The 16,139-nt window shown below is 34.9% G+C and overlaps 1 protein-coding gene across 1 annotated transcript; it reads left to right on the top strand.

Annotated features, from left to right (window-relative positions):
* Nucleotides 1-3,526: 3,526 nt before the first annotated feature.
* LOC112524802 (DEAD-box ATP-dependent RNA helicase 7-like) lies at nucleotides 3,527-12,042 on the top strand. Its single transcript, XM_025134753.1, has 15 exons — nucleotides 3,527-3,646; nucleotides 4,438-4,674; nucleotides 5,517-5,651; nucleotides 5,766-5,912; nucleotides 6,145-6,256; nucleotides 6,502-6,572; nucleotides 6,886-7,040; nucleotides 7,127-7,238; nucleotides 9,466-9,567; nucleotides 9,656-9,716; nucleotides 10,205-10,373; nucleotides 10,445-10,541; nucleotides 10,719-10,813; nucleotides 11,574-11,707; nucleotides 11,786-12,042. The coding sequence occupies exons 1-15, from the start codon at nucleotides 3,527-3,529 to the stop codon at nucleotides 12,040-12,042; spliced, it is 2,004 nt and encodes a 667-aa protein (XP_024990521.1).
* The last annotated feature ends 4,097 nt before the right edge of the window (nucleotides 12,043-16,139 follow it).

The following is a 16,139-nucleotide window of genomic DNA, read 5'->3' as shown; positions in this document are numbered from 1 at the left end:
TATTCCGGCGGATTTCCGGCGGATTTTTCCGCCGGTATTTTAAAAATTATTTTTWAAAAAAATATTATTTTCTTTTCAAAAAAAGAGATTTTCCGGCGAGACACGTTTCCGGCGGTAATATCCGCCGGAATTTTTTAAAAAACAAATTTAATTACTTTTTAAGTTAATCAAGATTCTTTTAAAAAACGGGCGGAGATTTTCCGGCGGCCGTAATCCGCCGGAAAAGTGTAAAATCCGCCGGAAACACCGTCRGAAAAAAAAACACCGGCGCCCCTTTTTCCGGCGGCCAAATCCGTCGGAAATCCGCCGGAAATACCTTTTTCCGGCGGATTTGGCCGCCGGAAAAAGGGGTTTTTTTGGTAGTGTTATCCTGTACTAATCGTACCAAACATAGGATAGACAATTAGTCATGTTCTGTCTTGTCCCATCCAGTCTACGTACCAAACACTACCTAAAGGAACAACCAAAGGTAAATGATGTGACACAATGAGATTTGAGAATTTCTCGAATCTTGGATTCTGTTGTTAATTTGATTATCCCACATTGATAGATGAACGAAAGTTTCACAAATACTATGAATATATAAGGAAGATATGATGTGTTGAAACTTGAAAGTTTGGATTGGTCAAATATAACTTCCAGCCACCATCTTTTTTAGAAAGTTGGTTATTTCACATTAACAGAGAAAATAAATTTTGACAAATGTTAGTAGTATAAAAAGAAGAGATAATTAATTGAAATTGGAAAACTTTTGGTTGGTTAAATTTAAAGTTTAGTCATTTTTTTCCAAAAAAAATCTTTGATGAAGCTAATAGAGTTGAATTATTTTACCCAATCATTTTTTGCAAAAAAGATGTATTTATTTGTTAAATATAACCAAGTGTAAGACAAATTTTAGTAGTATAAATCTACAGTTTTAGCCAATAATGGCTTTTAAAATTATATTAGAAATTTTATCTCAAAAACTCTCACGGTTCTTAAATCCACTTTTCCAATATCAACTCAACATTATTTGAAAAACAAAATACTCAACTCAACAGTTTTGAAGGAAATCACAATATCTTTCTCAAATTAATAACAACATTTGAAAGATACAAAAATAATCAACTTTAGTCCTCATCGGACAAGACATGGGCGATGACTGCCCCTCATCGGCCAACACATACAATCCGGACAATACTTAGAAAATAAGAACATACTCACCGGTCAACACTATGTCCGGCAACAACCTCATGTGTCCGGCAACAAGCTCATGTGTCCGGTAACAACCTCACCAGTCAACATTGTGTCTGGTAACAACCTCACCGGTCAACATTTATAATATAAATAACATAACCGGACAATGTTTGTCCGATGAGGATCCTCATCGGACAAGGCATTACGCGATTAACACCCAATCCGGTCAACACTCAATACCCCAAACACTTAATTCGTTCAACACTTGGGCGATAAGATGCCCAATCCAAACAACCCTTGTCAGGTAAAAGTCTTCACCGGAGAACACTTCATCCGATAAAGTCCTCAGTAAACAATACATAAATTATCCAAGAATTTTACCTATTAAGGCATGACCGATAAGGGATATAAAATCACAACTTCTATCTTTTGTAATAAATCACACATAAAACTCACTTTTCTGTTTCCTTTCTAAAAATGGCAAGAAAAGTTCAAAAACCTTCTCTTCTTATACTTGCCTAAAGAGACGGTGAAGATTATAAAATTCTTTTCCCTTCCTTAAACGCATGCACATAACCACATATATACATATACACCTTTTACATATACATGCATTTTCACCGCTCACAAATTCATACACACACACACACACATATATATATATATATAGCGGCTGGTTCAAATATTAACCAAGATTATTGTGTTAACTCTGTTAATCAATCTTGGCTATTGATTCTTACAATAAATGGTTGTGATTAATCATGATAAAAAAATCAATTTTTTAAATTTACAATTTCAAATAACATATATGAACAAAGGGGAAAAGGATATTTAGATAAAATTTTTTTTATGTAACTCCCATATCATTAATTGGGAGTTACACAATCAAAAAATCTCATTATTTTTGTTAATTTAATTTTGTTAATGTAAGAACACACACACACACACACACACACACATATATATATATATATATATATATATATGAACCATTGTGTCAAATACGAACAAATTAAAATTTACATATATGAACTTGAACTGCATAACATTTATGAACACAATATGAACGTAATAAGAATAGCTGCTACACGAAAGAAAATAAATAAAAAAACAGGTATGAACACAATATGAATAGCTTGTGAACAATAATTCATTCATTATGAACACATTTAGGAACGAGCCAATGTTGAGATATACAGCTAGTGTACATATGAACACAATATAAACACTTGTGAACAATAGTCCATTCATTATGAACAATGAGTTTATCCATAATAGCTTGAACGATGCCGAAAATTTTACTGCCGGGTCTTTTTTACCAATCATAAATTCAAAAACATTATAGATAGAAAAATCAATATTATAAAAAAAAACAATATCAATAATAAATTAACAAAAAATATAAATTCAATATTAAATGTCTTGAATGTTCCTACTAGAACATATATGAACACACCTGAATGTATATGAACACTAGTTGCAGTCTATGGCAGGTCAAACATCACAAGCAACCGATGGAGCCGAATGGTTATCAAAATTGGATTGCATAACAAATTAAGTTGACGATGAACCCATTCCATTTGAACATATGAATTGGGCTCGTAGTAATAATTAAAAAAAAAACTACCAACACAATATGAATTATAAAAAACACAAAAACGTCATAATCAACATAATTTCGTTTACAACTAATACATTGACATATTAATCCATTACCAATACAAACGCTTTGATTATTGTCTTCACTTCCGGAACTCGAAGTCCGATTGTCATCGCAAACCATTTTAACCTTCCCATTATTGTCGAGTTGTTTTCCAATGTGTTTATCCATATTAGCTTGAACGATATCGAAAATTTTACTATCGGGTCTTCTTTAACAATCACAAATTCAAGAACATAATAGATAGATAAATCAATATTATAGAAAAACAAAATCAATATTAAATCAACAACAATTATGGATTTTTTTTGATTTTGTAACTCCTAATTAATGATATGAGAGTTACATACAAACTAAAATTATATATTTACCCTTGTCATTAAATTATGAGATGAATATGAACCTAAATAAAAGATGAATTTTCATTGGTTGAGCTTGGTTAACAAAGTTAACACAATAATCTTGGTTAACATTTGAACCAAGCTCTCTCTCTCTATATATATATACAAACCCATGCATGCATGCATATAAAAATATGCACATACTCACAGGGGTGGACCTGTATGGGAGCATACGGTGGCACGTGCCACCGTATTATTTCGCCTCCGAAGGGTAAAATTTTTAGGTTTGTTAACGGTGTTACCGTATCGTTTCGGAAGGTGCTACCGTATTTTTTATAAAATTCAAAGAATGGTGCTACCATATCATCATGAAGGTGGTGAGAAGAAGCAAGAAGACGCCGGAAAACCAGAGGATGCGGCGGCGGTGATGGAGATGAGGAAGAGAACCCCAATTCTACCCCACAACCAAGTTTGAATCATGTTAGTGTCATTTTMTTAGTCAAACGGTGGCATCGTTTGAAAAAAATTTCCTATATTTTTTTTCTTATGGTCAAGTGGTGCTACCGTTTAAAAAAATTTCTGGGTCCGTCCCTGCATACTCACATAAACATTTCTATGCATGCATATGCATGGTGCATATTTTCACATATATATGCATATACCAACACCGTGAATTAATTATAACAATTAATCACATACTCATGCATTCACATCATGAATTATAACAACCCAAATAAGCAAATAATTACCTCATATGTATAATCGGAACCTGATTATCACAGATAATTTATCTGATTCATAAATTATTACGTCTTACTATAGATTACTCCCTCCGTCCCAAAATAATATGAATGACGATAATTTTAAGAATATGAAATAATTACATATTTTAAATCACTAAATGACTATTATAAAAAATAAAAACTTTTAACATTTATTTTGAAACAAATAAAAATTTATCTAAGATGTGTTTGACATTTTGATTTGCGACGGAAGGGAGTACAAGAATCTCTTATTTTCATTCTCGAATGCATTTGCCATGTAAGAATGCCACGTTATACTTGTTTTTGAGCTTAACAGAACTTCACGATAACTTGATCATATATTTGCTCAAATTTTGATCGCTTTGCAAAAAGTCTGAGCCTAAATATTGAATTACATTGATGTTCTTCCTTGATTTTACGTCTGATTTAGCCTACCAAGCAAGTTCGGTATACAAAATTTATCGATTTCTTTCAAAATAATTCGGGGTTTTTGAAGGTTGACGAGTCGATGAAGAAGATTAGGAAGAAGAAAATGAAGACATTTGGGATGGATGAAGATGAGGACGTTGGTAGAGACAAGAATCCCAATGCGGTTTCAAATTTCAGGATTTCAGAGCCCTTGAGGATTGCATTGAAGACGAAGGGGATCGAGGCGTTGTTTCCTATTCAAGCTCGGACGTTTGAATCCATCTACGATGGTCTTGATTTAATCGGGAAGGCTAAAACGGGTCAGGTACCTGGGCATTTAACTTTGCATCTTAAGTGCAATTCACCACCTTCATCGTTTGGGAAGCTTAGGTTATCTGATAGTAGGAATCACGGTGTCTTAATATGAAGCCATTAACTGCTTTATATCTTCACTAGATGAAACTTTACAATTTAGACTCAGGAGGTTGACAAATTATTGTTGGTTGTTGTGAACATGTTTATTTCTAGAACTAGGAAATACATAAGAAGCTTGGATCACTAATTTGCATTTCTAGGTTTATGCATTTGGAACTAGAAGAGTGTAATGTGGGTTATCTTTAGATTGTATTGTAGGTCATTTTCCATTTCCATGTTCATTGTTCAATATAAAGGGGTAGGTTTAGTGAGCCTGCAAATCTTAGATTAGAGTAGAGGTGCGTAGCGTAGGCCATTCCTACTTTGGTTATGTTCTCACATTTTAGTACTTATTTTCAAGTTCTAATTATGTCCTTGCCCACCAATTTTAATGTGTGTGTGTGTGTGCGTGTTTTATCCTTTCTTTTCTCACACTTTGCACAAGATGGAGGTCTTCATGGAAATAACTGCTCTACTTCTTGAGGTAGAGGCCAGGTTTGCGTACATCCACCACCACCGGACCCCAATTTCAGGCGAGATATATTGGGTTTGTTTGGTTTGGTTTCGTGTTCATTGTTCAAGAAGCCATATCATGATTGGATCTTTATAAATCATATCCTTTTGACTAGGTTAACTTACAACTGTACTATCTCATAATTTAAGGTCATTCCCTATCTGCAACCTCTAGTTTGGTTCCCATATGATCTTTTTTTGTAGAAAAACAGTTATTGATTACCTATTTTAATGGTATAGGGTAAAACATTGGCCTTCATTTTGCCGATATTGGAGTCCCTAATAAATGGACCAGAGAAAGCATCACGGAGGACTGGATATGGTAGAGCACCAACGATTCTTGTGCTTCTACCTACTAGGGAATTAGCAAAGCAGGTATTGTGCCTAAAGTCAATGTTACCTTGTTCCCCTTGAATTTGTAATACCATCTTTTTGATATTTGAAGTTGATGACAAGGTCTCTAGACAATTTCCCTTGTTTCTGTTACAGGTATTCACCGACTTTAAATACTATGGTGATGCTGTGGGTCTGACGTCATGTTGTTTGTATGGTGGAGGAGGAGCGTCTATTTCTCCTCAAACTGTGCAATTGAAAAGAGGGGTGGATATAGTTGTGGGCGCAGTTGGCCGTGTTAAGGTATTAGTTGTTCTTACATAACAATCTCTAAGTTGTGAGTTTAAGTCTCTTTGGACGCAAAAATTTATTTCACCAACTGGCCTTTGACCCAATGGTATCAGTGGATTCCTACAAGCAAATGGGTTGAGTTCAAGTTTTTTTAAACATATCAATTTATCAATTTATTGACCATTTAAAAAAATAGAACTTTCATTAATAAAATTAACTGATCATAGAATGCAATAATATGTAGGATCACATAGAGAGGGGAAATCTTGATTTCAGTTCATTGAAATACCGCATCCTTGATGAAGCTGATGAAATGTTGAGGCAGGGTTTTGTCGAAGATGTTGAGTATATCTTAGGTATGTTGCTGTTGAAACTTCACATATTAGGTTATAAAGTTGGCCATTCTTTTATATCTACATTATCATTTTTGATAATCATAAGATGTTTATTAGTCTATTGTTATTCAAATGTATGTAACATGCATATTTTATAACTCTAGATTGTCAAATTGTTCATGAATGTATCTTCTCTAAAAATAACTAAACAAATCTAGTAGTTAATTTGCTGCTATTAAACTGGTTTTTACTGTTGAACTTGCAAGGCAAGGTGAATGATGCAAGCAAAGTTCAAACCGTTCTTTTCAGTGCAACTTTGCCAGCTTGGGTAAATCATGTATGTCTCTAATTCTTACTCCCTCTGTCCCAAAAGAAATGTCCACATACTTTCCAATTTACCGTTAATTATGGGATGGAGAAATTCATTACTTCATTATTAAAAAGTAAAAAATTGTCATTTAGTTAATTAAGAAGTGTAATAACTACACATTTTTAAAACTGTGTCCTTTTCGCGGAGGACATTTATTTTGGGACAGAAGAAATATAGTGTTATTGAGAATCGGGTGAATATATGATGTATCTGTGAAAGTTTGCTCAGTTGAATCAAGCATGAACACTATAACATCTGTTTTCTTCTTCTTCTTCACCAGATTGCTTCACAGTTTCTGAAAGTGAACAAGAAGACTGTGGATCTTGTTGGTGTGGAGGTAATGAAGGCTAGTGAAAACGTGAGGCACATTATCATGCCTTGCTCTAGTTCAGCCAGATGCCAGGTCATTCCTGATATTATTCGCCATCATAGCAGGTTAGATATTTACACTGGAGGTAATCTGTAATAAGAGTTTTAGGTACTTCTGAAAAACATATAATTGTACCCTTTTCTGTTTTCAGTGGAGGACGCACCATTGTTTTCACGGAGACAAAAGATTATTGTTCCGAACTTGCTGGTGTGTTGCCTGGAGCCCGTCCTTTGCATGGGGACATACAACAGTCTCAACGTGAGGTAGAAACCATCAAGAGACATACTTATGATTGGCATTCTGATGATGTGTTACCCAAGATTCTACTACCCTTTAGGTAGGCGTCAATAAATAAGTTGTTGCACAGGTATCAATTAGGAGAAGCTTTTAATTGGATATCTTAACAATCATGTAGGTAGAGAAAGTAGAGGCTTTGAAAGAATCCATCGTAGAATTAGGTGAAATGAAACCAAACTAAACTAACCCATTATATCCCACTGTAGAATTAGGTGTGGAACCTAAAAGGCGATGATCTATATTTATTAATTTGATGGTTAGATAAGGTCTTAGGATATCGAGCAAACAGTTACGAAATATCAGGAATGACATATACTAGTTGACAAGGATAAAAGAAAAGGATGGGGAGGTAAGTTGCATCAGTGATAAGAGCCAGTGATTTCTGTTAAAGATTCTGAGGTTAGAGAATGATATAGGGGTTATCTTAAATAAATTGTTCAATCAAAATAGAGAAGGCCCAGGGGTGCAGAAGCCGGGGGCTTGATGGCTTTCTGGATGATACCTAGTAGAAGGTTTGTATGTAGAATAAGAGTTATGGAGGTGAAGTAAGCACTAAGAAAGACAAAAGTATTTATAGATATAGGGAGTAATGCTATTCTAGTGAAGTTTGGTGAGTGCTTGAATGTTATCCTAAAGAAAGAGGATTCCCTATGAAAGGAGGAAGAGTGTATTGATCTTAATTTAAATAGAAAATAGAATCCAAAAAATTGTTGAGGCATTAAGGCATCAAACTTATGAGCTGACTTACTACGAGAGTGAGTTGTTAAGCACATTATACTGGGTAGGTTAACAATTAAGATTAGTTTTCTTGATTACACTATTCATGGGGCACCAAAAAAGATGATTTGCTTAACCTTGATTTACTTAACGGGTCAGCTCAACTAGCAAATAAAAGCTAGGCCTTGGGGTTCCTATCTATAAGTCCGGTTTGAGTCTTCTCGAGGCCATTGGGGGCTTTTCCTGGCTGTGGGCCCGATGGGATTAGTTGAGGTGTGCACAAACTGGCCTAGGTACTCACGGTTACAAATGATTTGATCAATTGATCTAAAGCAGGCATATTATAGATCACAAACAGAAGTGATTTCGTGGGTCTGTATGACAATAAAGTCCTCCCCTGTGTATGTAAAAAGATAAATATGTATGATCCATAGTAATCGGCTTTTTGATAACAAGACTATGGGGCCTTTGGACCTATCGCAGTTTGAAACAGGCCTTGGCGCCAATGCATAATATCTTCTGGCAGCGATATTTTTAATACGTCTTTCATGGAGGATTGCTTGTTCTCCTTGGATTGTATGCTTCATCTCAAAAGTAGTGTACTTCTGCAATATAGAAACAAGAAAAACATTGGTCATCGTAATTTATAGAACTACTTGGGTATCCGTATATCAGTACATGTTTTGTACAAAAGACTACTTTCTCAGGACTTCCCACTTATTTTATCACCTTATATTAGCGGTTCAAGGTGTGAATACCGAACATATAAGATGGTTTTGTTTACCAACGACAATAAGATTACTTCTCTCGGTTATAGAAATACGTCTAATTCAAGAACATGTGATCTTCGAGGTCTTGGACAACTACACTCACTAAAATAAACTAAAAAAATCGAACCCGTTAATCCCACACAGAGTAGGGTCTCAGAGGATAGGATGCACACAGACCTTACCTCTACCCCAAGGAGTAGAGATGTTGTTTCCAAGAAAACTCAAGGCTTGTAAAAAGGTTTTGAGAAAAAGATTTTGCATAGAATATTCACCATCAAAGGTTGGATGTGTATGTTACAGTCACTTTGTCCCAAAATAAATATACACAAGGAAAAAGCATTCAGGTTTAGAAATATGTAATTATTACACTTGTTAGGTAACTAAATGACCATTTTTCCCTTAATGATATTGAGAGTAATGAGTTTCTCCATTTCATGGTTAAGGACAAAATTGGAATGTAGGTACTTACTTTTGAAAGTCGCTTATTTTGGAACAAACTGCAATATAAATGTGGACACTTATTTTGGAATGGAGGGAGTACATTATATTGGCCTTCGCTTTTGAGTTTTGAGTTCGGTTGCTTGAAAATCTTTGTTCTTTTCATAAATCAAACACATGTTGATTACCTTAAATAGGTAAATACCAAACGAGAAATTGTATTTTAAATATACAGTTTAATAACTAGTTGTAGTGACCTTTTTAACAGGCAACACTTGGGGGTTTCCGATCAGGAAAGTTCATGACACTAGTTGCAACAAATGTGGCGGCACGAGGACTTGACATTCACGATGTTCAGTTGATTATCCAGGTTCGACAATGATCAAAACCAAATCTTGAAATCATGCCTGCACATCATTCTCTCCTTTATTAACAGCAATTACTTTTCCATCCTGTAGTGCGAACCACCACGAGACGTTGAAGACTATATACATCGATCTGGAAGAACAGGAAGAGCAGGTAATTCTTAAATAACAAAAATAAACCCTAACACTGTAAAAACTTAGAAATACACTAGAGGGTTAGATTCTTTAATTCAGTTTTTGAGAAGGGCATCCAGCTACATAGCCCAACGATGAAGCTAAGGGTCTGTTTGTTGGCAGCTTAATGAGCCTAATAGGACTCACAGCTTATGCTGTCAGCTATACATGACGTTTTGGTAGTGGCTTAATGATATAAAAAATGGCTTATTCATTAAGATTTTGGGGGGAGCTTTATGCAGAAAGCCAAGTTTTTTTCCAAACTTTCCCTTCCTAATTAAAAAACATGCTCCTTCCATTTGTTAAAAAACCTTCCCAATCTAAACCTACAAAATGATCCACACAGACAGTGATCTGTACATGTCTTTATGGAAAACCAACCAAACAGCCCCTAAGTGAGAGTGTGCGCGAACAATCAGTGGGGCATCAAATACTGATTCCTGATCTTCCGGTTTCAACTTTCTCCAGGAAATTCTGGTATTGCCATCACACTTTATGAGCCAAGGAGGGCAAATATTTCCAAGTTAGAGAGAGAAGCTGGTGTGAAATTCGAACACGTCTCTGCTCCTCAGCCATCAGATATTGCTAAAGCTGCTGGTGCAGATGCTGCAGAAGCAATACTTCAAGTATCCGATAGGTATCATGGATCTTTATGATCAGTGAACGTTTAACTGTTCAACATATTTTCATAACTACATTGAAATGCAGTGTGATACCCGTCTTCAAGTCGGCTGCCGAAGATCTCTTGAATACTTCCGGTCTCTCGCCAGTAGAACTGCTGGCAAAGGCGCTTGCCAAGAGCATTGTGAGTCTCATATTTCTGCTCCTTTTATTTTTGTAACTCTGGGTGTCCGGCCCACTTGCACGCACCTTAACTAATCCCATGAGCGCTGAAGATAAAAATAATCCCCAATTTCTTTTGCTGGTTCTGATATTTGTTTGTGTCTGCCGACTGGGAGTTCTGTCTGCTTCTTTCTTTCAGGGTTATACCGAGATTAAGCAGAGATCGTTGCTAACTTCCATGGAAAACTACGTGACAGTTCTTCTTGAGGCTGGAAGACCCATATACACGCCTTCGTGAGCATTTCCATCTTTATCTATGCCTTTCGTGCGTACATTGTTCCACTCCATTATTAGGCCATGTTCGCTCTCCATAAACTAGCTTATCATAAACCCCCTTTGGTTAGCCATAACTTAGAGCATCTCCGACATATCCTTTAAAATAGAGAAAATGGAGATTTTAGTTATATTTATGTTCCAACATATTCTTTAAATGGTTCTCCAAAATAGAAAAAAGAATAAGGGAGAGAATTCTTCTAAATTTAGAGATTTCTCTAAAATTTATTGTGAGGGGAGAGAAATGATCTTTTCCAAAAATGAGATTGAATGTATTATTACTTTATATAAAGTTTACTTTAAAGTGTATTCGGACGATAACTTTATAGAATATTTAATGATATAATTAATGTTAAAATTCCAAAATAGATGATATGCTGGAGTTGGGATGTAAATTTTATTTATTAATAGATTTAACTTTTGGTTCTCTTTTTAGAAAAATTATAAAGAATGTGTCGGAGATGCTCTTATAATCTAGCTTTTTGAAAAGATAGTTCAAGCAAAATTGCAACAAGCTCCATGAGCTCTTTTTTTTGGTTATGCACCTTATATCTTTTTGATTAACTTTTCAAGGTCATCATCTACTTTTTTCTAGTTATTTTTTTAGCAAAACTAACTCGTTTATCAGCTAAAATCAAACGTATAGCTTATTAGCTAGTTTGCCATACATAACGTTTGTACTCTGACTCATACCCAAGTGCTGTTCATTTCCTCTTTCCAGTTTCGCATATGGTGTCTTGAGGAGGATTTTACCCGAAGAAAAGGTGGAGTCCGTTAGAGGTCTTGCATTGACTGCTGACCAAAAAAGTGCAGTTTTCGATGTTTCTGTTGATGATCTCAACACCTTCCTCGCCGGTATATTATCTTTCTTCAACTTCAGCTCCACAAGATTCGCCGTGATCTTTTTTCAATCTTTTGGTCTTGGATTTGCAGGCCAAGAGAATGCTGGTGGTGTAAGCTTGGTGGTGGTAAATGCATTGCCGCAATTGCAAGAGAGAGAACAGTCAAGGGGAAGATTCGGTGACGGCCGTGGTGGATACGGTAACAGAAGAGGTGGCAGCGGCGGCGGCGGCGGCGGTGGTGGGTTCTCTCGAGGAGGACGAGTTGGTTACTCCGATCGCCGGAATGATAGATTTCCCAGAGGTTCTGGTGGAGGAGGCAGAGGCCGAGGAGGGTATAAAAAATGGTGAGAGTTCTATTGGCCGGTCGAATCGAAAGGGTAGTCAGCAGTGGTTTCTCCGATGACGAAAAAACCACCGCCGGCCATGCCAAGATTGTTAACGAGTTGTTATGTCACCTATATATTGATTGTTGCCAAAAGGGCAAAATGCCAATTTTGAGATAAAAAGAGGGAACATTGGAATAAAAGAGAGTCGACATAGATGTATTATTTGTTTTTACCACTTCATGGGATATAAATATACTTTTTTTCATTTGTGTCCATAAATATTCAAAGAAACAAACCGATATTTAATCAGCTTGGTATGTAGCTAAAACAGTTCGGCAAAATGATAATATAAAAGGAAAAATGGTTGCTCCATGCAAGATTACGCTTTTAAAAAAACGCTTTAAGTGAGCAAGCAAAAAATCGGTAGGTCCTCCATATATTGTATGAAAATTCATGATTTTTTGGCAATATGTTTTTTTGGTTAAATAGTTAATTTGATACTAATATCGATCTATTTTTCTTTTTAAATTTTTATGTTATCTTCAAATTTATATTTCATTCAAAAATAAAAACATTAGCGCTTTCTCAAAATCACATAAAATCGTATTATATCGATAGTGACAAAGAATAAAAACTAAACATTAAAATCAAGATTTATCTCGCTGCATTACGCAAATACCCTTCTAGTAATAGTTAACATGTTTGATATATATGAAACAAAAATTATTTACATTAAATTGGTTAATAAAGATAAATATATTTTATTGTAAATAAATTATTTAAAATTTGGAATATATAACTCAATAAGTTGTATATGAACTAATTGTTACGTTTTGCATTTTTTTTAAAACACTAATTGGAATTTTCTCGGTCGACGGGGACCTTAGCGGCTGATCCTTGCCTTAAAGATCGTTAGTAGCATCGAAAACTTTTTATGTTGAATTTTTTGTGTGACAATCATGTGATTTTGTTGTGATAATAATATGATAATGCTTTGATAAATCGAAGACTTGTTATGATGTTATGTTGTTGTGATAATGATTTGATAAAATCAAAAACCAATGATGATCACGTCCATAATCATCAGCTCTGCCTGTTTATTATATGATTTGCAGTTTTCTTTTTTCATTTTACTCCTGCATGTCTTCAATATTCTTGAAAAAAGATAAATATGTATTTAATATTTTACTACTCTTTAATTTTTCTTAAAATATGACTTAAAACAGAATAATTAACTTACAAGTGTTCTTGCATTTGCGTGAATCACAAGTGTTCTTGTTTGAATCCGTCCGAATGAATAAATTTCACTTTTGGTCCCTCATGGTTGTCACCAATCAACAAGTCTTGTCCCTAAACTTCATTTAGTATACCGGCATGGTACCAATAATTATCATTTTATTACGCTTTTGGTCCCTAAGCCTCACAATCATCAGTTGATTTTGTTATCTCTTGAGCATTTTGGTCCTTTTAACCCTCCTTTAATTTTCTATTGAAAACTTAAACAAATCTGTAACTATTATTACATTATATTTTCATTACATATAATATTTACCTCATTTTTCAACACTTTTCTTCTTCGAATCGTTGTTGTTTCAGCCATTGTTTTCTGCAATCGAAGTCACCACCCGTCATTGTTTCCACCTTGTGAACATGATAACTCGCACCAATCTCCTTGGAAAATCATCCTCCGCCTTAGGCCACCATATCATCTTTCTCATCTCCATCACTTACGACCTCTTAATCCTCAACCCATCATCCTCCATTATTTACGATCGAGCAACTCTACAGTTTACAATCTATAAATAAAAAATCAAAACCAAACACTGATTCAATGAAGCTGAAGTCGATGAGTTTTCCTCAATGGGGATCAATATGAGGTAGAGATGGTGTGTGGGTTCCTCATGACTGCTTGATGAAGAAACACTAAGTTAATAGATAGGGTTTAGTCAGAAGGACCGAAAGCGTAATGAAATGACAACAACCAATACCACCAATATCAACTAGTGTTATACCCGTCCATTTGTCGGGTATAAGATCATATGCAACATCACTTTATTATGAATATGTAATCAAAAAATTTATGAATACTAAAAAGATGATCCATATTCAACATTTAAAAAATGAATCACATCTCCAATACCCACCAATTATTAAGATAATCCATGACAGTGGCGAATCCAGAAACTTTTATAGTTGGGGGCACACTTATGGGTGTAGAAAAAAAATTCAAAACCAAATAATTCATCCGGATGAAAACGGTTTGGGGTTTTCCTTTTCGGCTTAAACGGTTCAATTAACCGAATAAAGATAACTTATTCAGGTCGATTTTCAGTTGACTTTTTACTAATTCATCGAGGTGTATATTTTTTATATTTTATATTTTGAATAAAAATATCAGTGTGTGCTGTAAATGGACCAATTAACAATCAGGATATCAAGTAGGGGGCCTTGTCTTGTTCTTGTTGGGGGCTCTTGCCTAGTTCTTGTTGGGCGCACAATAAGAAAATTTTACTAAGCAAATCTTTTTATAACTTTGATTTTAAATTGGTGAGTTTGTTGGGGGCCTAGGACCCCTACCACCATGCACTAGATCCAGCCCTGATCCATGATACGACAACTCAAAAGCAACATCATTTCCAGCATCTAAGGTCCTCATTACTGGTGAAGAAAAAAAAATCAAGAGACCTCGTCACAACAATTCAAATAAAAATTAAAAAAACCAACTGACCTCATGACAATAATTCAAATAAAAACTACATCACTTGTAATCCAATAATTTTTATGGGTTAAACTAATAACATTAGACATGTAGATACAAAAAGCGGAAAGTAGACAAGCTACCTTCTTGAAAAATTATCTGATCCTAACTCACCTGGAATCCACGTTACATCATGTTCCCATTTCAAGATATTTGCATCCACAATCTTGATCGGGAGGTTCTTAAATGAGTCCTACAAACATCTATCAATATATACATTATAATAATCAAAATTACAAAGCATATCGATGAAGCAATCCTGTGAAGCACAATGATTAGCTTACACAAGTAGAAAATATGAATGACGAAAGAAGAAAGATTAGAATCTTAATTCAACACATTCACAAAATCACAAGAAAAAACACACCAATATCATGAGTTCTTTTCTCTTTAGATGAACTACTGACGTCCTTCTCTAGCAGATGCAAGCCAAGAACGAACGGAGCTCCTCTCGTTCCCTTCACAATCATATGAAAAGTATACTGAAGAGTTAAATATAGAGAAAGAAACATAAATAGAATATAAGAGGGAACCCTAAACCCTAAACCCTAAATGAAGTACCAAAGAAAATAAAATTGAGTTTCCTTCATCACTCGTCAAGTCTAAAATGTTGGTTGTGCTTAATACCATGCTTAAATTTAACTGCAATTTTCCAGTTCTGTAGCTGGGTCATTATTTGAATGTTTGACATCTGCACAAGGATGCATTAGAAGAGTTGATGCAAAGAAAAAAAAAACCATCTGTAATTTTGAATAGCCTATAAACCCCTAATAATCTTAACTTTACTGTATTATCTTAGAGCAATGATGATTAAGAAAAAAGAAGCATATTACAGACTAAAGGTAAGAAAAGATCTATAACAAAAATAAAGAGATAACTAATAATAATTTGTCAACCTACAATTTGATGTTTTGAAAATACAGTCACATTAGGTGTGGGTACATAGTAAGTTACTGAAGGGCATAGTTTCTGCTCCGATAAATACAAGTAACCATTACTGAAAACATTTATTTGATGAAAGGTCTTTCGATGAATTTATCTATGACCAAAGAGATTGGAGATTGAGCAACAAAATACAGTGGATTCTCAGTGTAGATTCTTTGGAGTCGACAGTTGAGGGGAGTGGCCGAGTTCTTGTAGGGATGAAAAGAGATACAACTGATCATCTGTTGATCCTCTCTCTCAGTGATTTGATGATAATCCCTTTTTCCTTTCGATGTATTTCTGTATCTGTAATTTCAGTTCCAACGATCATACACTGAGCTTGTTCAGTGATCGCTGAAGAACTTGTTTTGAAATTCATTCAGAGACAACGATACTTCAAGAAAACAACACTCACACCAAAGATCCTTCAGCAAACG

Source organism: Cynara cardunculus, assembly GCF_001531365.2.
Source record: "Cynara cardunculus var. scolymus isolate 2C chromosome LG 13, CcrdV1, whole genome shotgun sequence".
NCBI classification, from domain to species: domain Eukaryota; kingdom Viridiplantae; phylum Streptophyta; class Magnoliopsida; order Asterales; family Asteraceae; genus Cynara; species Cynara cardunculus.
This window is presented reverse-complemented; position numbering and strand designations above follow the sequence as displayed.

Bases quoted from the DNA above. Each gene is read 5' to 3' on its own strand.
- LOC112524802 (XM_025134753.1), top strand. From the start codon at position 3,527: ATGGTGCTACCATATCATCATGAAGGTGGTGAGAAGAAGCAAGAAGAC. The intron at 7,239-9,465 runs GTAGAAACCATC...CCTTTTTAACAG, and splicing joins TACAACAGTCTCAACGTGAG to GCAACACTTGGGGGTTTCCG. The intron at 9,568-9,655 runs GTTCGACAATGA...TCCATCCTGTAG, and splicing joins ATGTTCAGTTGATTATCCAG to TGCGAACCACCACGAGACGT.